At 37.7% G+C, this 24,416-nt stretch overlaps 2 protein-coding genes across 6 annotated transcripts in view; one reads left to right on the top strand and one right to left on the bottom strand.

Moving 5' to 3' along the window:
• kcnab1a (potassium voltage-gated channel subfamily A regulatory beta subunit 1a) overlaps positions 1 to 24,416 on the bottom strand; it is a gene marked incomplete at both ends in the record, with an annotated part of 151,253 nt that overhangs the window by 3,066 nt on the left and 123,771 nt on the right. For 3 of the 4 annotated variants that reach the window (XM_079374456.1, XM_079374457.1, XM_079374458.1), the window contains 4 exons: positions 541 to 630; positions 13,381 to 13,467; positions 20,023 to 20,066; positions 20,578 to 20,622. In XM_079374456.1, coding sequence (XP_079230582.1) covers positions 541 to 630; positions 13,381 to 13,467; positions 20,023 to 20,066; positions 20,578 to 20,622 — 266 coding nt within the window. The remainder of the gene's footprint in view (positions 1 to 540; positions 631 to 13,380; positions 13,468 to 20,022; positions 20,067 to 20,577; positions 20,623 to 24,416) is intronic. The other variant, XM_079374459.1, reaches the window with a different exon arrangement.
• On the top strand, positions 1,767 to 8,395 carry LOC306843161 (uncharacterized protein). Of its 2 annotated transcripts, XM_079374460.1 has the most exons (6): positions 1,767 to 1,961; positions 3,255 to 3,293; positions 4,182 to 4,278; positions 4,370 to 4,890; positions 5,087 to 5,242; positions 7,008 to 8,395. In XM_079374460.1, exons 4-6 carry the CDS (start codon positions 4,381 to 4,383, stop codon positions 7,305 to 7,307), a joined length of 966 nt encoding a protein of 321 aa, XP_079230586.1. In that variant the 5' UTR covers positions 1,767 to 1,961; positions 3,255 to 3,293; positions 4,182 to 4,278; positions 4,370 to 4,380; the 3' UTR covers positions 7,308 to 8,395. The 2 variants fall into 2 exon arrangements, with proteins under 2 accessions (XP_079230586.1, XP_079230587.1); XM_079374461.1 differs by lacking the exon at positions 4,182 to 4,278.

Below are 24,416 nucleotides of genomic sequence, written 5' to 3'. Positions count from 1 at the left end.
CCCCATTTAATCCTTGTTCTCATATGCATGTACAGAGCTCATTTCAGGCTGTGAACACAAGTTCCAGTTGTGGGGGTGTGTTTACGTGGGATGGCGTGACACCAGAACATGGTATTATCACAGTCACACAAATTACAGGTCATCACTGTGTGTCCTCTCTGTAAAAACCCTGATCAAGCCTCCATTTATCGCCCATGAATTAATAATGTCAGTGCTTAATTACAACATATCAGTTTGGGCCAACTTGCTTTGTGCTACACTGCAATTACAGCAACATACAGTACTGCAAAACACTGACTTCCATCAAGGGCTAAAAATATGTGATGTGGCCAGTATACACTATAGAGGAGCTGCGATAAAAGAGGGTACTTTGTTGTCTCTACAAACACGGTTTGCTCCTGAGTTCAGACCTATAGAAAGTCAGTGATCAGTAATACTGCCATATCATGTAAGTGATACATTTGAATTCTAGTGAAATGCTGTGCCCTCTAGGGTGATGTTGAATTCTGGCATTACAAATGCTGTTTAGAAAAATGTTACTTCCCATTATTTCCATAGCTGTCCATCGTGAGGTCCCCCAGTACATGGACATGCCTTGGTTTATCACGTAAGTCATGGCTCTGACGATCTCTGTGGAGACAAAAATTCACAAATTCTGTTATTACCCTTATGAAAAAGAAGAGAATTGACAGAGAATTGATTTCATTGAATGTGTACCTGTAGTGTGCTTCAAAAAACAAGCAAACAAACAAACAAAAAACCATCATGTTTTAATACTCTTTTGTCAACCACACTTGTTTTGATGTTTACTAACACACTAAATCACATCTAAAGATATATAATAAAAGACTTTGATGCATAGCATTTTTGTAAGTGTGAGGGGCACAGCTACCAAGTTAGGGGTGTGATCCTTTTGGGTATAGGGTCTAATATTTTTCAAATATCAACAGCGTTTCTCAAAAATCGCTTGCTGCACCTTTAACGGATATCCTCCAAGCAGAAAATTTTGCAGTACCCTTTCTGTTTTTCTGTGTTCTCTACTGATTTTTTTTTCTTACAGTACATGTGCGTGCTATCTCAGACTTCAGGTGTTGACTTAATCTGATATTGTAGAATATAGTTTAATTCATTGTGTGCCTCAGCTTGGGTGGATTAAGTTGAGTATGACATACATTTTGTGTGGGTTCACATAATTCAATAAGTGCACTCATGAGGAAAAAATTCATGATAAAGTACAGTGTAACTTCATATTCCCTTTAGCTTTTACCCGTCATGCTGATTAAATTGTAATCAGGTAAGAAACAAAAAGCGAGAAAGCAGGGCCGAGAGAGTCAGGGGTCTGCAGAGCCACTGAGGAACTTTAATATGCACTGTACACAGTGAGGAGCGCTAAACTCTGGACACTTTACGCATCAATGCAGCAGAAAAGCACTGCATAGCGAACTGCCTGCCCATGCCTATGAGACAGACATACAGCGAGAGAGAGGCATCCACATCTGTCCAGGGTTTAAAGGTGAGAACCACAGATGATTAAGTAGTCCAGGCTTGCGATTTTTGCAGCACTTTCAAAATAAAATGTGTGGTGATTGATGGTAAAAGGTTAATACTTTATCACACTTGAAACCAACCTACACTGAAAAAAGTGAAACATCAGTGCAATTCGTTCAAAATATATATTTACATTGGTCCAATGGAAAATTGTGATTTTCAGTTTATACCTTCTGTTTTCACTTTGCCTCAAAGTAAGTGTTACGCCCTCTAGACAAACTTTAAAACATTACTTTTACTTGAATGGTAGTTTAAGGTTAATCCAAAGTTTTGGGGTGTCATGTGATCATGTGACGTCATTACGTCTCGGTACATCTCAGTCGTTGAACATTTCTGCTGTCCGCCATTACCTCGCTTCGCAAGCAAAGGACCATTTCCATGTGCGAGTCTCCGAGAAAACTCAATTAAACAAGGTAAGAGCTCGAATGTGTTTTGCTTGGTGACAAAATATCTGTTTTTGAGGAAATTAACAAAGTCAAAGAACCGGGGTTCTGTGATAGAGTTTAAGAAATATGAACTGGTTAAAATTGTCATCTCGAATTTTTGCTAATCGCATTATGTGGTCGCGTAGTTCAGAAATTACCAAACTTATAATAATCGTGTCTAGATCACGCTTAATTCAACTGAAGAGCCCCGCCAATGTCTGGACATGTTTAATCGGTAGCTGGGTCACTGCTAGCTGCTAGCCCCTCAGCCATAGAGCTGCAGCCGAGCCAAAGTTTAGGCGGGATGAGAGTAAGTTAGGGTGCTCCAGGGACAGACTTTACGCGTGCTTTTCACCATGAGCCTAACGTTAAACTGTATTGATTCCGTACTCGTGAGCTTGTTGAGACGGGTGAAGGAGCACGCGCTTTTGAACCCGATCGGTGAACGCCACGGGTCGGACATGCAGACAGTTTTAAAGCTCTAAAACAGCTAAAAATAGTGTCAACCGCTTGATCTACATCTGTACTGTTTTGTGCTGTAAAGATTTCCGTTTGTGCTGGTTTGGTTTTTAAACTATTACAAACTTTAGAGCCTTGATGCGTCTACACTCGGCCTCCTCTGAGGCGCGCGCACGTGTCTGTGGCACACACTGCATGCAAAAAAGAATATATCAAAAACGAAAACAGCACAAATGAAAAATTTTACAGCAACAAACGTAGCTCAAACGATTGACATAATATACATTTACGTTTGAGGAGGGAGGGAGGGAAGCTTCACACAGCTGCGTGCAGTTTATGGTCGGGATGGGACAGAACGTTGAACGAGCTCGGGTAAGGTCGTGTTGGATTTTTTTTGGGCCAATTGACCCTTCGTAGGGAGCTTGATTGACAGGTGATCTGACCAATCATACTTCGCCATCGTCCATTTTGTCCGACAAAGCAGTCAGGAGAGTTAGTAACGTTAGATTAACATGGGAGGATTTGAACTTGAAAATCGGAGTGTACTGACGCCTTTCCGTGGTTAAAACAACATTCCTTCTTATGTTTGTTCATGGGAGGGTAACGGGGGAGTCCGAGAAATCCTCCACAACTAAATGTTAACTTACTATTTACTACTTGTATGTATTTGTCTATTACATATTTTATTTGTAGCAATGGGGAGAGCAATGACTGATTAAAGAGAAACACTAAGTTACATACATAAGTTATAGTTTAAAGTGACAAATGGAAATAATAATCACTGTCCCCTATAAATTCATGCAATTTCCTTTGTATTTACAGGTGCCCTTTTTCTGGAATCATTAACCGCTGCAGAATTTGGTAGGTGATCCACACATGCACACCAGGCAGTGAACATTATTTGTATGAATATGATAATAATTGTGCCTTACACTTGTATTTCGCTTTACAAACCAGTGTCAGAAGCTTCTCAAAGCGCTACAGTGTAGTCATTATTCTTTCAGTTCATACTCTGTGATGGTAAGCTACTGTTGTAGCCACAATTTCTCAGGGGCAGACCGACCGAAGCGAGGCTGCCATTCTGCGCAATTGGTCCCTTCGGCCATCACCAACCACTCACACACTACATTCATACAGGCAGTGGGTGAGGTGTCTTGCCCAAGGACACCACAAATATAAATGACTAAACTGATAGAGAAGTCCATCACACAAGTAACATGTTTACGCACACTATAACCATAAAATGAAATTAATATCTAGACAGTTTAATAAATGTCGTCTTCTCGCTGAAGTAGTAACCACCAATAGGCATAAATATTTAAACTAATATGCAAAAGCATGATCTCTTGCATTATGAAAATAGCATTAAATGAACAGGCCACCGTTTTTCCATACTGAGATATGTTCTTACCTGAGCTTAGACAAGTTGATGCGTACCAGTCTGGTCTTTGTGGGGGCGATCAGTCACACAAAATTAAACATGTCGATTTTCTAAGCGGATAAAAAGGGGTACTATATTGTAAGGCGTAATAACACCTTAGGAGCACTTCGTCCGCGCAGTAATATCTTCACTCCTAAAGAATTCTGAAGATATTACTGCACGGACGTCGAAGTGGTCCTATTACGCCTTACAATATAGTAATGTGTAACTATACTTGGATCGTGTAACTTCTCACGTAATCGTATTTAAATAGGGAAAATGTGGAAGAGCTTGGTCACTTCTAACTTCACCCCCGTTTGGGTCCATAGGAATATGCTGGGAAAGGCTAAATGCTAAAAACATCTTTGGTCTTTGTGCATGACTGAGCGCAGACTGACTGGTACGCATCAATTCGTCTAAGCTCAGGTAAGAACATATCTCAGTATGGAAAAACGGTGGCCTGTTCCTTTAAGCAGCAAATGCCTAACATGGTTCTTTTTGTATGTTTTTTTCTTAGTTTTCTGGTGAATGTGGAAATGCAAAGACTGTGAAGAAATATTCAGGTTCAAAGCTTACCCATCAGATGCTGACTTCAGTGAAGTTGCAGAAGCTCTAATCAAGAAGCATCCATGCCTTTCCGAACCGGGTTCGTACAATGGCTGCTATGGTTGGAAGCAGCGGTTTAAGACAAAAATGGGTAACTACCGAACTCAGCTAAAGGGCACTGGGTGTTCTGAGTTACTTGTAAATTCATTGAAGTCCAAAGCCACAGAGGATGCCTTGCCAGCAAAAAAAGTAAAGAGACCAAAGAGAGGAGAAGCTAACCACATACCCGACATTCCAACTGGAGAGACTCGAGAAAAACTGGAAAATGAGAGACACTCACTTTTAACAGAAGTAAAGAAACGAGACAATCGTGCCGTGGTAAAGGACAAAATGGCCAAAACCTTTTCACTACGAAGACAAGAAATTGTGGAAAAGGAATTGGGAGTTGAAGAGTTGATAGAAAGATGGCCTGCATTGTTCACAGAGGATGAGGCATGTAATATTTTGAACTAAAGTAAAGTAGAGGATACTAATTGCCTATTATAAGAAATCTGCTATGATATATTAAAATTTTGTTCAAAATGACATGCATTTTTTAAAGAAATTGTAATTTTGTATTTCAGAATGTATCTCACATGTAGCTGTCATGTAATCATTCTTCTGTTTTGTTTTATTTCATATTTTTAAGATCAATGCTGAATTTCTCAGGATTACAACTGTTCCACTTCAGACAAGATTCCTGGCTTCTTTGGACAAGCACCACAGCAAGCTGATCGAGCTCTTCAGAAGGAAGGGAGGAGTTATCAGAAAGAAGACCCAGAAGATACTTAAAGTTCTTGATCTGGTATGTACTCGGGTATGTTGTGTGTATATATAGATAGATCTAGATACATTTGTATGCCTATCCTTTGATCCTTTGTTTGCCTTGTAACTTGTATCCTGAATTAGAAAGTTACAATTGTGGGTTGAAATTAGTTTTAAAAATTAAAATTAAGTGCCATTTTACTCTACGGTAAATGCACTCCAATCGAGTGACTCTCTCATGGTTTTATTTCCCTCGTAAAAGTTATCATATGTTGGTTATGTGTCCAATTTTGTCACTTAAAGGAGTTATATCACGCAAACTTTTTTTTAACTTGATTCATGCGTGTTTGAGTAATCTTCGTGGATCCTGCTTGCTGAGCAGCAGCCCCTCCAAATATCTTTAAGAATACTCTAGATAGGACATGGTAACAGTTAACGTGGCAAATGTGGTGGACATTTTGTGAGTGGCTGATTAGCTGGATTCTTATTTTAAGTAATTTAAGAAGAGGGACAGAAATGTCAATGAATGAAGGTCAAAGAAGAGGTCCAGTGGTAATGCTGGAGTCTTAACACAGTCACGTTTTTTGTCCCTCTTTTGTTGCTTTTCCGGTATGTTTTTATCACTTTTTTTGTCGCGTTTTACTCACTTTTTTTGTCACATTTTTGTTGCGTTTTCATCCTCTTTTGTCGCCATTTTGATGCTTTTTTTTTTAAGCTTTTAGATTTGGGTGATGCCAAACTGGAGAAAATGTGCTCTGTTTAGGTGGGGCTTAAGAGGTTAAATTTACGATTTGACGCTGGGTCAAAATGCAAGGCTATTAATAAAATGTTTAATGTCAAGTTTGCTTGATACAAACTTCCTGAAATGGGCAGCACTTCCATGAAGCCATAGCGCCAGAAATTAATATTTCAGTGCAAATGTGAACTATGTTGTGCCAAAGGTAACATTTTATCATTTGTATATGTACCTATAGTTGACTGTGAAAGACTTAAAAAAAGCAGGATAATGCTCCTTTTATATTGTTCCTGCAAAAGATCACAGTTATGTCTTCATTCTACCTTTATACTTTAAGACCTCAGGTAAAGACCTAAATGTGATCACAATTACTGTAACTCTGTCCCCATCTTAGTCTTGTGTTGTTTCCATTTTTTTTAAATGTTAAAAAATGTTTATAATATTGTAAATATCTGCAACAAGTAACAGGATACATACCATTTTATTTTTTTTGCACATTTCAATCCCATCTAGAGAATCAGAATCAGTCCAAAATAAGTAAATGTATGCGGTCACAGTCCACCAGCTGCAGCACGCTGACACTGGCCATAAAGGGCACGTGCATGAGTAAGCTTACGCTGGCCAAGGAGGGCACATGTGGCTGTAGTACCTGGCACATTTTGCACAGGCATGGTGTGCTGCTAAGGGGATGCAGGATGCATTGGACACATTGCCACCTTGCCCATGTGGAAGCAAAAGAAAATGTTGCTGGGAAAGTGCTAATTTGGTCATATTTTGATGAGAAAATGCTTCTTTTTTTGCATCAGTTACATTTAGAATTCGTTAGAGACCAAAACCAAGTCGAAAGCAGGGCGTTTTACTTACAATTTATAATCATCCTACTCAAACTTGCTTGTCTCTGGCAATCAGACGACTGTGAATCCTGAGTCTTGTGTATATAATATAATATAAACCAGCTTAATCTCATCATCAACATTTTTTTTATTTGATTTTGGGAACTGTCTGTGTCCTATGTCGGTACACTGGAAACTGGTTTCATCAGAATAACTTATAGCTCGTCTTTTATCAGGTTGTCCAGAGGGATGAAGCTGAAACAGAGCTTGCAAGTTCCACAATGGCTGTGTTCGTCATCAGGGAAGAGGGTGATTCTCTCCAACCACCACATGACATTGGTATAGTCATTGAAGGTGTGAAAGTCCTGAGCAGGTTGCCATCAGTCACACTTGCATGTGCCATGTTATTTGGCCTAATTTATGTGCTGAACTTGAGCTATCCAGGTGAGCTGGAACACACCTTTGATGCACTACAAAAGTTATTTATGGAGATTGAACCAAAGAAAATGACACGCAAAGTTCTCAGCCTCAGTTAAGCTGTGAAAGTAAAGCTGCCAAGAGAAATACATTTGGATACATTTTGTTATGTTTGTATTTTGTTCTGTTTTAGAGCTTGTACTCAAATACATTGCAGGTTAATGAATCACTGTTCAATGAAAAACACTTTAAACTGACGTTAAACTCAATTTATTGTGAAGTTGTTTTGTGGTATAGATATTTGGGCACATCGTTAACATTAAAATGTTTAAACAGTTTTACAGTTATTAAAGGCTATTGCATTACATTTCTCGGTAACACTTTATAATAACGTCCAGTTATAAGTAATTTATAAGTGATTAGTTAATGATGAACTAATCATTTACAAAACATAACTATACATTCACAAATGATTAAGTAATATGCTAACGATTTATAAATCTGTCATAAGTTATCTTTATAAATAGCATCATGAAATAATCAAACAGATCCTTAATGATTAATAGCTACTAGTTAATATATTATTAATCACTTATAGATCATTGAAATGTCAACATTGTACTATTATCTCAATAAACCTTATAAATCATTTACAAAGCTTTCTGCATCCCCTAATCTAAAGTGTCAACTACTCATCAGTTGTAAATGTTTTACAAACTTTATGGTTTCCAGTCGTGTGTGCGTAAATATATATATATATATATATATATATATATATATATATTCACAAACAACCTGTAACCTGGAAGGTTTGTAAAACATTTACAACTGATGAGTAGTTGACACTTTAGATTAGGGGATGCAGAAAGCTTTGTAAATGATTAGTTCATCATTAACTAATCGCTTATAAATTACTTATAACTGGACGTTATTATAAAGTGTTACCCATTTCTCAAGTTTTACATAATGCTTCATTGATTGGTAATGTGCTCAATATTGATGTGGGCCTCTTAAGCACTTTTTTATTTACATTTTTTGTTGTTAATCTAGCCAAGTTTGTACAGTGTAGAAACTGTGAGAAACTGTATTGCACTTAATTGCTGTTACAAAAAATTCAAACCATATTTGCTGTCAAAGCTGTGGATGTGGTCTGCGAACATGTTTTAAAAGATATGCTTGCAGAATTAAATTTTAGTCTTTTTGAAGTAAATTTTTGTGTCTTTATTTAAGGAAAGTGAGCTACAGACCGAAACAAGGTATTTTCAGTTTTATCTGAAGTACAACAAAACTTGAATATGGGAGCAACTTTGGCTTTTTTATTGACGCATTATAATATTGACCTAAATATATTGACTTTGTTATAATTAAAATTGATAGTTTGTTCTGAGTAAAAAAATCAACTTGAAAAAACCTAATCTAATAACTTGTAACAAAATTACATCAATTTTATTAGTTTTTTCCAAAGTAAAAATGCAATTTAATTTATTGAAACTGAAAATATTAGTTTTTCCAAAATGAAAAAATAATTTGAACCAAAGCAATATTTTGATTAACATCAAGTAAAAAATTATAGTTTTAGCCAAATCAAAAAAATTATTTGAGAGAAACTAATTACATCTATTTAATTAGTTTATTTCAAAGTAAAAACTTCAATTAGATGTACTTGTAAATGTTAAGTTTTTCTAAAATAAAAACACTAGGTTGTATCAAAGCAAAAAAATTACACACGTTCTTTGTAACAAATGATATTATTACTTTGGGCTGAGGTAAAACGTTGTGTTGGAAAAAATTAAAATTTTGGTTTGACATTAAATCAAAATTTACGGTTTTAACTAAATCATAAGTACAATTTGAGAAAAACTAAAAAAATTAGATGTAACAAATTACATCAATTTTTTTAAGTTAATCCAAAGTATCATTTTTTTCAGTGTACCACATTCACTAAACCCTACCTAAACTTAACAATGTTAACAAAATCAAACATGAGATAAAAAATGCTTTTTGTTACAGCAACCATGCCATTTTAACTTACTTCTATAAGTCTTTGAGCTCTTCTGTTGAGTGTTGTGACTCTTGTTTCACAAGTGCAATGCTGTATACCAGGTGAGCTAATGAGCAAGTTTACTGTGTCACAAAAGGAACCTGTTATGTTAGTTGAAGTGTTTTGAGGTCATAACATAGTATTATGCAAGGAACCACGTGAAAGTACATTTCTGTTAATCTTCTTGGATAATCTTCCCCTGTCATAATAGTTTGTGGAAAAAGAATTAAAACACCTGTGGTTGTTTGAGCTGGAAAATTATGGGCTTGCATGCCAAGTTAGTACATGAAGAGGTTAGTTTACAAAACATAAAACACAAAGAACTACAAATGTTTAATGTCAAGTTCCACAGCTTCTTACAGTGATATACTAAAACATATTTCAGATGACAGACACCATAAAGTGATTCTGTAGGATTTCTAATCAGGCACTGAATGAACACTAATTTAAAATTATTTCAGAAAATGGAATCGATTTAGGGTCCTATAGACAGACTCAATGGGTGAACTGAACTGGTAGGGTTGCAATAAATTAACTGAGTAACAAACAAACATTTTTTGTTTGGGGAAGATGCAACAACTGTAATGTGAAGTAACATTTGGCAGGCACTGTGTTAGATTATTTGAGTCTGAGTGAGAAGTGATGGAGTGAAAGCTGAAAAGCTTGTTAAAGTAAAGAACAAATGGAACAGTCTGGAACAAATGGCTGAGTCAGGGTGACCTTGGCATACAGCGCAGAGCTTTGAAATATTACTAAGCCCTGAATGCTACATAACAGAACAGCTCTAAGCGGTACATACATTACAAGAGGGGCATACCGATGCCCCTTAACAAGAGAATATTGATTGAGCTCACAAAAAGAGAGGGACTATGAAAATCTTTCTCTTTCAAATATCTCCTTTTTGACTCTACAAGGTGCTATATGTAAGCTATTTTAGCCATTTTGCTTACTCCAAACTCCGTCCTTCACAGACATGGCAGCAAACCTGCCCTGCATCCAACTATATAGTACTTTCCTACTATATAGTTAGTGAAAGACAATATGTGAAAGAGTAGTATGACAAATCCACAGGGGAAGAGTGGTGAATTGCAGTGAAGTGACGACGTGAAGCCCAAAGTATACTTCTGTTTTTCGCACTGCGCATGATGCAAATGATCAGTGCAATGGCCTATGTACGTACTATGTGTGCAGTCAGATTTTTCTAAATGTGTATATAACGTACACTCAGCTCGTACATGCACCTTGAGTTTTTTTGCACTTACAGTGCCCAGGCCTATTGTTTCACAGTCAGAAAAGAAACCAATGAGACTAAACAACAACTTAGTCAAACTACTGGAGATAAAAATAACAATAGACAGCTGTGCTGATACCTGCAACTCTAGTTCAAATGAGTAAAAATACCTTTTTGTCTGTGTTAACTTTTAGAGAAATGACTCTGAACAAGAATTAAACTTTTTAGTGGTCAGGCACCTGTGTTCATGCACACCATCAAATGGAGTATACTAATCGAAAGGCTGTGCGTTCGGCTGTCAAAACTGAAGTATACGTTGGGCTTAAGTCACATGACAATGGCAACTTGTTGGTGTTGTATCCACAGATTTCATTCATTTGAACTATACAGAACACACTTTTTAACAGTCACAGAAGAAGTCCTCATTAAATGTAGTATCTATTCAGATAGAGATTTTGGATGTAGCAAGCACTTGTGTTTCTGATTGGCTAAAGAATGGCATTTTTGCCATTTACAGAGTTTAGGGTGGTCACATATACATTATGATTTCTCACGATACCTATTTCAGTGATATCTGCCAGACAGTACTGGACATTTTATGCAAGGCATTTTTAAAAAGGGCTAAAAAGAGGCATTCAGCTTGCCTGTCATATTTAAATGCAAGGCTAAGCAGACCTAAAATAATAAATTGGCTTGAATTCCGTCATGGTTGTCTCCAAAGCCTGAAACTTTGCTCAAGTATAAGAAACTAATGCTTTTAGCTTTGCAGGGACAATTTAATTCATAAGACACTGCCTTTTCTCATTGCATGTAAATTCAGGTTTATTCTGATTCTTTGGTCAGCTTTCTCTTTTAGATCAAATAATGTCATGGTAATGCAGCTGCTCGCAGACAATCTTGAGGAAGTTAAAATTAATTAAACTGTTGCTGCTGCAACAGTAAAGCAGGGATGCAAATCAAGCATATTCCACAAAACTTGCAATGTGTTGGCATCTGTTTCTGGCTTTACCCTTTGTTATTGATCAGAAGAAAAACTATTTTGAAGCCGATCACTATCCTTCTATCTTTCATGTTTTCCATCTTCCTCTACTACTGTCTGTTCTTCTCTCTTCTCTGGAGATAATTGGATGGATAAACGAAAGAGAGGAGCTGTTGTTACAACAGCTGGTAATTTCTTTACGAGAACTGAAGGTCAAAGAGGCTGGTTCAATTATCTTCTTATTTTACTCTTCTGAGAATAAAATTATCAATTTAAAAAACGGCATCATCAGCAGATACTCATTTTAATTAACTATCCACAAATTGTCTCCAAATCACTCTTGGTGAAATTGTTTCTCTCTGTCTCCTCATATGCTGTAACCGGTTTATACTGTTCAACAGATTTTGCTATCCTGTGGTTTGTACCAAAAGCACATTATTAAACAGTAGATTAGATTTTCAGGCTAACTGCACTTGAAGCTTTGGGCAGCACAGAGCTTTAACAGCAGCGTGGTAGCCTGCTGGCTGCATTGCGTACTTTGGGTAGAAGTAAGAAGTCTGGTTATTCAGAATTATTACCGTGATGGCACCCCGGGGACTGCACTTAATCGTAACCCTGTTATCACGAATACATCTTTCAGAGAATTTAGACCTCAGATGGATGTGCCTGCAGGACACCAACCCTTTTAGTCTGACACACTTGTTCTTTTGTACATGGCTTTTGATGCAGTATTGTGATCGCTAACTTCTCAGCACTTTCCAGAGAGTTTCCGTAAGTGCTTTGGTGAAGGTCAAGAACATTTTTTGAGAGGAAACTTGTATGAATGACTAAACCTACCAAAGTCTTCAAAATGTACTCCAATTTCCATGCACTACTGTTCAAAAGTTTGGGGTCACTACAATAGTTTTCTGTTCAATAATACTTTTATCCAGCAGGAATATATTAAATTGTTCAAAGGTGACACTTAAGACACTAAATCAATGATGTTACAAAATATTTCTATTTCAAATAAATGCTGTTATTGCGCTTCATCAACGAATTCTGTAAAAAAAAGTATCACAGTTTCTACAAAGCAGCACTGTTTTCAACATTAATAACCTAAGAAATTGAGCAGCATGGAATTCAAATGATTTTTGAAGGATCATGTAACTGGAGAAATGAAAAATTCTTTGCCATCACGGGAATAAAAATGACATTTTACAATAAACTGAAAATAGAAAAAGTTACTTTAAATTGTAATGATATTTCACAATATTACGGTTTTACTGTATTTTTTGATCAAATAAATGCAGCATTGGTGAGAATAAAAGACTTTGAAAAACATTTAAAAATCTTATCACCCTAGTGAAAAATAAAAATACTAAAATGTATTTGAAATACATATATTTCATGCTAAGTATACTACAATACATTTACATATTTATGTACTTCATATAAATATCCTGCAATTGTACTTTTGGCATATTAAACTGGTATACTTAAGTCTGCTAAATTGGAACAGCTAATTTTGTAATTCAATTGTGTGCAAGTAGTGCTGAAGTCCAACTAAAGATATACTGAAGTATATCTTATTGTGCCAAAGTGGAACTACTGCAAGTATACATCAGGTACACTTTAAATATCTTGCATTTAAAGACCAGAATTATTCAAAGATCATACATTCCTCATCAATAGTGACATTAAACACATTTTAGACTTAATAATATGAAATATACATTGTACACAAGTAGCCTAGACCTCTTGATAAAGTTGAATTATAATTTTTTATATCAGTAAGTCTCAAGTGATATGTCAGATATGTCAATATGTTTATAGATTTGAACTATACCACTTATTTAGTATGAAATAAATGTATTTTAAATATATTACTTATTTACTAAGGCAACCCCAAAATTTTTAAACTTTTGATCTGGCTAACCTCATTATAATGACCAAACTTACCCTCCATTGGTGTGTTGCTATCAGGCCGATTGGCGAAGACCACATCTACATATTCCAGCTGCATCCTCTGCAAGGAGCCCTTAAGACCTGAAAGACCAGATGTATATTGCGAGTCAGTCTGGGTATTTGCTTGTCTTCCCTTTCAAAAAATAAATCTGTTAGTGTTTATCCTCCAGTGTAGCATTATTAGTACAAGAGAGAAAGGTTAGTGCTAATTAAAAGGTTGCATGCTCTGACAGACAACAGGTTGTTGAGGACTCTTCATATCATGAAGAACTTCAAGCCCTCATAACATCAGGACAAACTTTCCCCACTTAATCGAGCTCCGCAGGTGAGGGACAGCTAGCTGCGTGAGTCTGGTAGACTCTGTAGTAATCAAGTTCGTCCTGTACAGGGCCCCAGGGCTCGTTCATTCTTTGTGTCTCTGTCTTTAATTCGGCAGAGTGCTGGATTGATTGTCAAGCGTAATGAAGAGTGTTAGGGACTGGATTCCCTCCTGTGTCCACCTCTAGAGGTTCACTCTGACAGGGTCAGCATCTTGAGGACAGATGAGGCTTTACAGTCAAGAAATGATGGTGGCTGTCAGCAGTTTGAGACACAGTGAGCCAAAGAGAGATATGTGATTGATCAATTATATAGTGCAAAGTAACACAACAAATACAGCGTAACTGACAACACCCTATCTTCCCCATGATACCCCAGTGTAGATTTATTCTGTTTGTTTCAACACAACTAAACTATTGCTCTATGTCTTCTTTCTCTAAATGTGCATGTGTTACTTGTAATATCAATTCAAGAAAAATGAATCTACATTATCATTCAAAAGTTTGGCGTCTGTTGGGTTTTTAATGTTTTTGAAGGTCTCTTATGCATACCAGGCCTGAATTTATATGATGAAAATACAGTAAAACAGTAAAAATATTGTGAAATATTATACTTTTTTCTATTTTAATATATCATTGTAATAATGTAATTTATTCCTGTAATGGCAAAGCTTTATTTCAGCAGCCATTACTCCAGTTTCAATGTCACATGATCCTTCAGAAATCATTCTAATATGCTGAATTGGTGCTCAATATATATATTTTTTATTGTTATCAATGCTGCTTTCATTTTTTTTGTGGAAACACGTAATACTTTTTTCAATATTCTTTGATGAATATAAAAGTTCAAACAGTATCTAGCTGAAAAATAAATCTTTAGAAATCTTTTTCTTTAAATTAACCCTTAAAGAAAGGAAGTAGCAATACCTTTAAAATATGTCTTTATGACCCCAAACTTTTGAACTGTAGTTTAAGTGCACAAAGCAACTACTTTTTACATTTGCAACAATGTCAAAAAACAGCATCCAAGATAAAGAGTTGGAAAAAAATCTTTAAAAACTTTAGTTTAAGCAGTGTTGGGTGTAATGCGTTACTAAGTAACGCGTTACTGTAATTAAATTACTTATCCACTGAAAAAGTAAAGTAAGGGATTACTGTTCATTTTTAGGTAATTTAATTACAGTTACTTATAAAGTACTTGCGTTACATACAGTAAATAATTTCAACAGTTCTAAAAGCAATATTGAATTTGAAATCTAAATTTACAGTCTAAAGATATTGAATGCAGCGGCTTTAACCCTCCGCGTGCGGGTGCGTTCACTTTCAGATTTTCCTGATTCACAGAGAAACCTTAAATACTCAAATCAGGGCCGGCACCAAGAGTGGGCATTCGCGGGCAGAGTTACGGTGCCCCCCACTTTCCATCCTCTCCCCTTCTTGCTGAACGTGATCGTTTCGAAAGCGAAAGTGAAACCGGTAAAACAGCGCACATAATAAAGCGATTGCACGCTTTAACGAGCTTCAGAAACTGCACGCAATCACAGATTGCACGCTTCCCATCCCACCCCGAACCCCCACCACCACCACCCGCCGCCACACACACACACAAAACGTGATTTGTGCCCCCCCCCCCCCCCCCCCCCCAGAAATTCAAATGCCCCTCTGATGGAGGTGCCCTGGCGCCGGCTCTGACTCAGATACATATAAGACTAAAATCAATAGAATCTAAAAATCTTGAAGTGTCTACTTGACACTTGAACGAATTCAAATTAAAAACTAATGTTTCTGATTATGCAATCTGTATGAAACTAAAGCAAGGTACAGTCTTTCCCGTGTCTGAGCTCATTATATGCAGTCACCTGCGCGCATATGCCCTCACCTAGATACAAAAAAAAAGTAAAATATTAAGAAAAAAAAAAATCATCTAATATTCATAATTTTTGAAAGAAGACCTGCTATGAGAAATTTACCTCATAAGAACAGCGCGATCTGACATTATTCAGCAGAGAAGATCATTTCTGTAATTTATTCTTTCCTACATTAGTTAACGTGTTATTTTGACATAAACCTGTACAGATTTTACTAGTTGGGCTTTTCCTGAACATCTTGCCAAACTGAAATGTATTGTTTAACTTTTAAGCCTTTTTGTTATTCAGATATTTTGCAGAGTATTTCTATTTGTTAACCAAAGGTGGTTACATTTTTTTCATAAAAATGTTTAAGTATTACAGTTGTTTTAAAGCTAAAAGGCTAAACTATTCTATGTTTGACTCGAATTGAAAGAATATAGAGTTTAATTTCTATTAAGGTTTATAGGGATTTTAAGATGTAGCCTAATTAGCGATTTGAATAATTAAGTTACTTATTGAGTAACTAAGTTACTTTTCAGATAGAGTAATTAGTAAAGTAATTTAAATACAATATTGATGAAGTAATTAGTAACTGTAATTAATTACTTTTTGAAAGTAACTTACCCAACACTGAGTTTAAGGTCTTAGAAATTTACTCTTAGAAATTATCTCAGGTACAGTACATATGGTTTTGAAAACGATTTTCGACAAAAGCATACATTTATAAAGGACTCTAAAAATGTAATACGGTGTGAACATTGTGTAAAAGGGGAAGTTGTGGCCTAATGGTTAGAGAGTCGGACTTGTAATCCAAAGGTTGCAGGTTTGAGTCTAGGTCCGGCAGGGATTGTAGGTGGGGGGAGTGAATGTACAGCGCTCTCTCCAACCTCAATACCACGACTGAGGTGCCCTTGAGCAAGGCACCAAACCCCTAACTGCTCACCGGGAGCCGCAGCATAAATGGCTGCCCACTGCTCCGGGTGTGTGTTCATAGTTTGTGTGTGTTCACTGCTGTGTGTGTGCACGTTGGATGGGTTAAATGCAGAGCACAAATTCCGAGTATGGGTCACCATACTTGGCCGTATGTCACGCCTCTTTAAAAATAACATGAGAAATATATTTTTCAAGGTAGAAGTTTTTTGAAACATGTTTTAGCCTACTTAATATAAATTAATTTATCAATATAAATTATACATACTCATCTTCATCACAGAGGAAGTCAGTACATGTATGAACTGCATTATTTGTGTATTTTTGAATAACTTAACTGTCATCCTCTGACATAAATTCACATGGTTGAGGGGAAGGGCTGTCATTTAATTTCACAGGGCCACACACACAATATCTGTATATTTATAGAATATTTAACAATATCTCTATATACCGAGAAACAGACTGTGTGTCTAAACCTACATTATGTGCCAAAAATGTGTCTCAAAGTCCCAGTCCATCCTTATCTGCATGGATATATGTGTCTGCTTTGCAGCCTGACCAGACCAATGACTGAATCAAATCCAGTGATGTAAATATAATACGGCTGGCTTGTTCACCGACATGCTCCAAATGCAGGGAGCTGCAGGTGTGCGAGAGCCGTGTGTATCCTGAGCTCAGTGCGGAACAGCACACACAACCTCCCTGTAACCCTGAATATCTAGGCCAGGGGTGGAAATTATTTTCACACCAAATGTAATTCTGACCCTACTGATAGCATCTACTGTATGCATTAGAACTTAACTAGTTTTTCAAGCAAGCAGTTCACCCAAAAATAAAAGGGTCTCATTATTTACTTAAAGGGATAGTTCACCCAAAAATGAAAATTGTGTCATTAATTACTCACCCTCATGTCATTACAAACCTGTAAGACCTTTGTTTATCTTCAGAACACAAATTAAGATATTTTTGATGAATTCCGAGAGCTCTCGGACCCTCCCATAGACAGCTAGGATCCTAACATGATCAAGGTCAAGAACGTAGTAAGGTTATTGTTAAAATAATCCATTTGACATCAGTGGTTCAACCGTAATTTTACAAAGCTATGAGAATACTATTTGTGTGCAAAGAAAACAAAAATAATGACTTTATTCAACAATTTGTCTCCTCCGCTTCACTCTGGCACCATTTTGGAGAGTATTGCATATGTAAACAACGTAACGTATGTATGCGTATACATTGTTTACGTTGTTTATGCCATGATCTGAATATAAACAATGTATCTGCGTACATACATTGCATACATTGTTTACGTACAGTCATGGCCCAAAATATCGGCACCCTAAATATGATCAAAGAAGGCTGTGAAAATTAATCTGCACGGTTAATCCTTTTGATCTTTTATTTTAAAAAATCACAAAAATCTAACCTTTCATTGGATAGTAAGAATTTAAAATGGGGGGAAATATCATTATCAAATAAATGTTTATCTCAAATACCCTAGAAATTCTTATGAGTAAAATGTCTCTGAAGTATATTCCCATTCATATTCACAATTTTGAGCACTCCAGGGTGATTATGAACATGGAATTATCCAGCCATGGCTTCCTATTTCACAAAAATATAAATAGGAGGCAAAACAAAGTCCAAATTCCCTTAATCATCCATCACAATGAGAAAATCCAAAGAATATATTTCTGATGTGCAGCAAAATATAATTGAGCTTCACAAATTAGTGAAGTGGCTTTAAGAAAAGAGCTAGAGCAGTGAAAATTCCCATTTCCACCATCAGGGCAATAATTAAGAATTTCCAATCAACATAAAATGTTACGAAACTGCCTGGAAGAGGACATGCGTCTATATCGTCCTAATGCACAGCAAGGAGGAGTGTTTGAGTGGCTAAAGACTCTCCAAGGACCACAGCTGGTGAATTGCAGAAAATAGTTAAGTTTCGGGTTCAGAAAACCTTAAAAAAAAATGTCAAACAGCCCCTACATCACCACATGTTGTTTGGGAGGGTTTCAAGAAAAATTATCCTAGCTCATCGGAAAACAAACTCCAGTATATTCAGTTATCAGACATGACTGGAACTTCAAATGGGACTGGCTTCTATGATCAGATGAAACTGAAAAAAAAAATGGCTTTTTAGCAGCAAACACTCAAGATGGGTTTGGTGAACACAGGGATAAAAAGTTCCCCATGTGTACAATTAAATATACTGCTGTATTTTTGATGTTGTGGGCCTATATTTCTGCTGGAGGTCCTGGACATCTTGTTTAGACACATGGCATCATGGATTCTATCAAATACCAACAGATAAAAAATCAATAAGTGACTGACTCTGTTAGAAATCTTATAATGGGCCATGTTTGGATCTTCCAACCATACAATAATCCAAACACAAACCTCAAAAACAACACAAAAATGGGTCACTGAGCACAAAACCAAGCTTCTGCTATGGTCATTCCAGTCCTCTGACCTGAACCCTATAGAAAATGCGTGAGGTGAACTGAAGAGAAGAAGCACCAACATGGAGCTGGGAATCTAAAGGGTCTGGAGTGATTCTGGATGAAGGAATGGTCTCTGATCTCTTGTCAGGTGCTCTAACCTCATCAGGCATTATAGGAGAACATTTAGAGCTGTTAAACTGGAAAATGGAGGTTTCAAAAAGTACTGAATAAAAGGGTGCTGTTAATTGTGGCCAATGTGCATTAGAGAAAAACATTTATTTCATAATGATACCCCCCCCCCCCTCCCATTTTAAATTCTTATTAGCCAATGAAAGGTTAGATTTTTGTGAATTTTTAAAATCAAAAATCAAAAGGATTAACAATGCAGATTCATTTTCACAGCCTTCTTTGATCATATTTACCAAGGGTGCCGATATTTTTGGCCATGATTGTATGTGATACTCTCCAAAATGGTGCCAGGGTGACGCAGAGGAGACGAATTGTTGAATAAAGTAATTTTTGTTCTACGTTTCTGAGCCTTGATTGTGTTAGGATCCTTGCTGTCTAGGGGAGGGTGAGAGAGCTCTCAGAATTCATCAAAAATATCTTAGTTTGTGTTTTCCGAAGATGAACAAAGGTCTTATAGGTTTGTAACGACATGAGGGTGAGTAATTAATGACAGAATTTTCATTTTTGGGTGAAATATCCCTTTAATTTTCATTATGCATCCTATATCTTATAGGTTGAACCATTGTTTTGATGTAAGAACGGCATGCTGAAATGTAATATTACGATTCAAGGTGCCTGTTGGAGTCAGATAAAATTCAGTTAGTGGAATATTATGCACATGATGTTCATTTTTGGCTTGATTCTGTACATTGTGTGTTCAGTTACTGATGCCGTTAAGCAAGTCATTTCCATCTACATTGTCTTTAGTCCTTCTAACTGTTAGTTCTGCCTGCCAGAGCAGCACTAACACTAAATCCACCCAATCAATGCCCAGCGAGGAGCCGAACATGTCACACACACACATACACAAGCTGTGATCACAGAGTGAGAGTATTTAAAAAGCAAATGTGTGCACTTCACCTTCAATAATGTGTTTCCTAGAAAGGCCTCGTTCTGTCTCGGCTCTGCGGCGAAAAAGAGACACACAAAGAGAAAGATATACGTCAGAAAGCAAAATTTCAGACAGAGCTAAGTTCAGTCTAGCATATGATACATGTCCTCCTTCTACCAGAGTTTCTTGCTCTTCTTTTTTTATTTTTCAAACTGGCCCTTTTGCTTGTTCATGTTTTAACTTCAAATAAAACACCCTGGCATATTTAAATTCTGATTAGTGCGTATTCATGCGAGAGGATTTGTGGGGAAATGGGACAAGCCTTTTGTTTAGTCTTATCGAGCTTTGCAGCTGCACTTTTGCTCACTTACTTCCAGAATACTTACTCATACAGAAAACGCTGGCTCAGCGCTTGACCTAAGCAGAGGTTTGTAATTGCATTTATGAAATGTGTGAATCCACGGATGTCTGAGTTAAATGTGCTGCCCTTTAGAATGTGCAACAGTGTGAAAGTTATGAAATTAAAGTTGACGTGATGTGATGTGATGTGACATTCACAATGAGCAAAATGACAGTTTACTCACTTTCCACCCCAGTAGAGCTTTGTGGTAATAACCAGACTGGATCGCCTTGAAAAAGATAGGAGGAGAGAGGGAAAAGTGCATTAGAATTTACACATACATATTCCATATTAACATTAAATCAAGGAAAAAGTTGATAAACATGTTCAGTTATAATCAAACTGCAGTTTGTGTGTGTGTGTAGTCAAGCTACAGTTTTCGTTAGTTTTTGGAGTCAGTTTTTTTTTTTTTTTTTAAGAAATTAATACTTTTATTCAGCAAAGACAGACTAAAGTGATCAGAATTGAGTGTAAAGATGTATATTACAAAAGATGTATAGTCCAATAATTTTTTTTTTTCAGAATTATGAAAAAACAGGTTTGGTAACGCTTTATAATAATGTTCAGTTGTATAATAAAGTCATTTATATAAGTGATTAATTTATGATGAACTAATCATTTACAAAACATTACTGTGTTCATAAATGATTAATAAGTGATATGTTAATATTTTTATCTATGTTTTGTGGATTAAATTATAAATCATTTCAAGTGATTAGATAATGAAGAACTAATCATTTACCAAGCATGACTATACATTCACAAATGATTATTAATATGCTAAAGATTTACAAATCTGTTGTAAGTTATCTATAAAATATAGCAAATCATGAAATAATCAAACAGATCTTTAGTAAATGGTTAATAAACTACTAGTTAATATATTATTAATCACTTATAAATCAACAAATGTCAACATTGTACTATTTTCTCAATAAGCATTTGTTAATCATGAACAAATGATTATCAAACCATTAGTAAATGATCGGTATATAATTTATGTAAGTTTCATTAAAGTTGTAAGCTGGTCTGTTAAAAAGCACAAAAATGCAATTATGCTAAAACTAAATGATTTGCTGTCAAGTGAATAAACATGTAAATGACTTGCAGTCAGGGGATTCTAGTGGGTTGTGTTAAACCCTTTCTCTCATCAGCACAGACTTGTGTTCTGTGTGGAGTGTGTGGGATTGTCAGGGTTCTGTCACTTCGGTCTAGTTTATTCATGGTTTTGTGACGGAGCCCTGACACTCCCTTCTTGTCTTGTTTTCTGGTGAGCGCGTGGCTTCGAGTGTGCTCGAGCTGTGCGCTCTCTTGTCTGCGTGCTCTGTTTCATGTTGGGGCGTGGTGTTCGGATCCCGGCACTCCTGTCTTGTTCAGACTCTGTTCTGGTTTCGTGTCGGCGTTCGGACACTCACGCTCCAGGTTTGTTCTTGCTGGGGAGCGTGCGATTTCGAGTTTGCTCGGGTCGTGCGCTCCTCTGTCTGTGTGTGTGTGTGTTTTGTTCGGTACGCGGTTCGGTTTCGGCCGCATGCTTTTTCTTGTTTTGTTTTGATCTGTGCTTTCATGTTTGTCATGTTTTGTGAACATGCAGCTTATGAGTCTCCTCGTTAGCTGCGTGTTCGTGTCCTGTCTTGCACATGGCTAGTGATTTGTTTTGCTGGCCATGTGCTTGTGTTTTTGTTTTGTGTGAGCACATGGCTTGTCTTGTTTGGTTCTATGTGCCATGTGCTCATGTCAATTGTCTTGACCCCACCCACCTTGTTTCCTAATTATTGGTTAATTTTCCCCACCTGTGTTTACCTCATTACCCTCCTCATTTGCTCCCTTTATAATCTCCTTGTGTTTGCAGTCCTGCGCGGGTTCGTCGTCGTAATTTCCCCTGTCGTGTGCTGATCCTGCCTTTCCTTGTCGTGCCCTGTCCTGTCCTGCCTTGCCAAGCCTGCCAGCTGTCCTGTTTTTCCCCTACGGGGTAGTTTTGGTTGGTTTTGTTTATTTTTATTATTAATAAAGCCCATTCTCTGCAGAACTGAGTCCTCGCCTCATCCCTTCTCCCCACAACCCTGACAGGGATCTAGTGATAATGTGAACCATTTTTACCCTCCACTGGAGATGCACAGCGTTAAAATACTCCATGTGTGTCAGAGAAGACATCTGTCTACACCCTCACCAGTCAGCCCTTACATTGCAGTACACACTGCAAAGTATTCAAAACCTGTTGTGTAAACGCATGAATAAATCATTTACAAAGATTTCTGCATCCCCTAATCTAAAGTGTAAACTACTCATCAGTTGTAAATGTTTTACAAAGCTTCCGGTTAAAGGTTGTGTGTGCGATGAGTAGTTCACATTTTAGATTAGGGGATGCAGAAAGCTTTGTAAATAATTTATAATATTTATAAAGGATCAGGACACTGAGCACTGGAGTAAATTACATTTTAAATGTATTGAAATAGAAAAGGGTTCTAACAATATTGCTGTTTTACTGTATTTTTGATCAAAAATTTATATATATAGTAACAGGGCGAACAAGACGTGAGACGTGCGGATCTTTGCAAGCTTTTATTTAAAGGCATGGTCAATAACAAGCAGGGTCAAACAAACAGCAAACAGGTATAGAGAGGGCAAGACAGAAGAGTACTCAAGTAAACAGGCGTGGTCGGCGATCGGCGTACAATATCCAAAGTGCTTGACAGAAGGGGTAATCCAGGTACGAGAGCAATAATCCAATCTAGTTGCAAACAGAGTCCGGATAGCAAGGCAAAGGCAAGAGAAACACACAAGGTAAAGCAAGGCAAGGCTAGACTATGACTTGGGCTCCGTAGAGTAGCTATCGCTATGAAAGTGATAAACGCAATACAATACTCGGCATTTAGCAAGAGGAAGCCCATAGCTGATCACACTAATCACTCAGGCTTTATAAACTGTGTAATCAGTGAAAACAGCTGTGTGTGTCGTCAGGGCAATGAATGATGGGGATTGTAGTGAAGTGCAAGAGTCCATGCGGTGAGTGGGTGACCTCTGGTGGTGATTAACTGGAAATGCATGGACCAGATTCATGACATAGCAGCCCCCCCCCCAATCCAGGAGGGCGGTGGAGCGGAGGTGGAACAGGGGGAGGGACGGAGGGCTAGGTCCACATGGAAGTTGAGTGGCCGGGGACCGAGGAAGAGTCGGCAAAGTAGGAAGCTAGGGTGGAGTCGACGGAACTGGAGCCCACCAGGGCAGAGCGGATGACCACCAGAGCCAGACAGCCAACATCCACGGTGGAGCAGACAGAGCAGAAGCCCACCAGTGCGGAGCAGACAGGGTAGAAGACCTCCAAGGTGGAGCAGACAGGGCAGGAGAGCACCACGACGGATCAGAGGAGCACCACGGCGGAACAGGAGAACACCGCGACGGATCAGGAACCCACAGCAGAGATTGGAGCCTAGGGAAAACTGAGACACACGAGACAGACATAGCATTTTCGGAACAGAAATAGTTCATCTATAGTTTCCCTGGTGACAACGGAGCGGGCAGGCACTTCAGTGACTGAAGTATGACAAACAGACAGGTCATAATTAAATGCATTGGTTGGAATGGGATTAGCAGATAGTTCACAATCATGGGCATTGACAGGGTCTGTAGTAGACGGTTCATTAATGTCTCTTTGACAATGACAGGGTTAACAGGACAGATATGGGGTGAGAGTTCAGAGATAGCCTCCTCGGCCGGTTCAGAGCAGGACAAATGTTCAAAAGCGGCCTCCGTTGCGGTGACAGAACAGGACGAGGATAGACAAGTGGATACCAATGACACCTCTGGAGATTCTTCAGCAGTTGCCGCCACCTCTGGAGGTTCCACAGTGGTAAACTCCGGACACAGGGAGAGTTCAGTAATGGTCTCTTTGACCGCAACTCGACAGGCTGAGAGTACATTGCTGGGCGCCACCACCATACAAGGACCTGAAGCGAGCACCGCCACTTCAGGAGGTTCTGCAGCATGTGCCACCATCTCTGAAGAAGCTGCAGCGAGTGCCATCGC

The sequence above is a fragment of the Barbus barbus genome (assembly GCF_936440315.1).
Source record: "Barbus barbus genome assembly, chromosome: 23".
Taxonomy (NCBI): Eukaryota; Metazoa; Chordata; class Actinopteri; order Cypriniformes; family Cyprinidae; genus Barbus; species Barbus barbus.
Note: the sequence above shows the minus strand (reverse complement) of the source record. Positions and strands in the feature narration are given on the sequence as shown.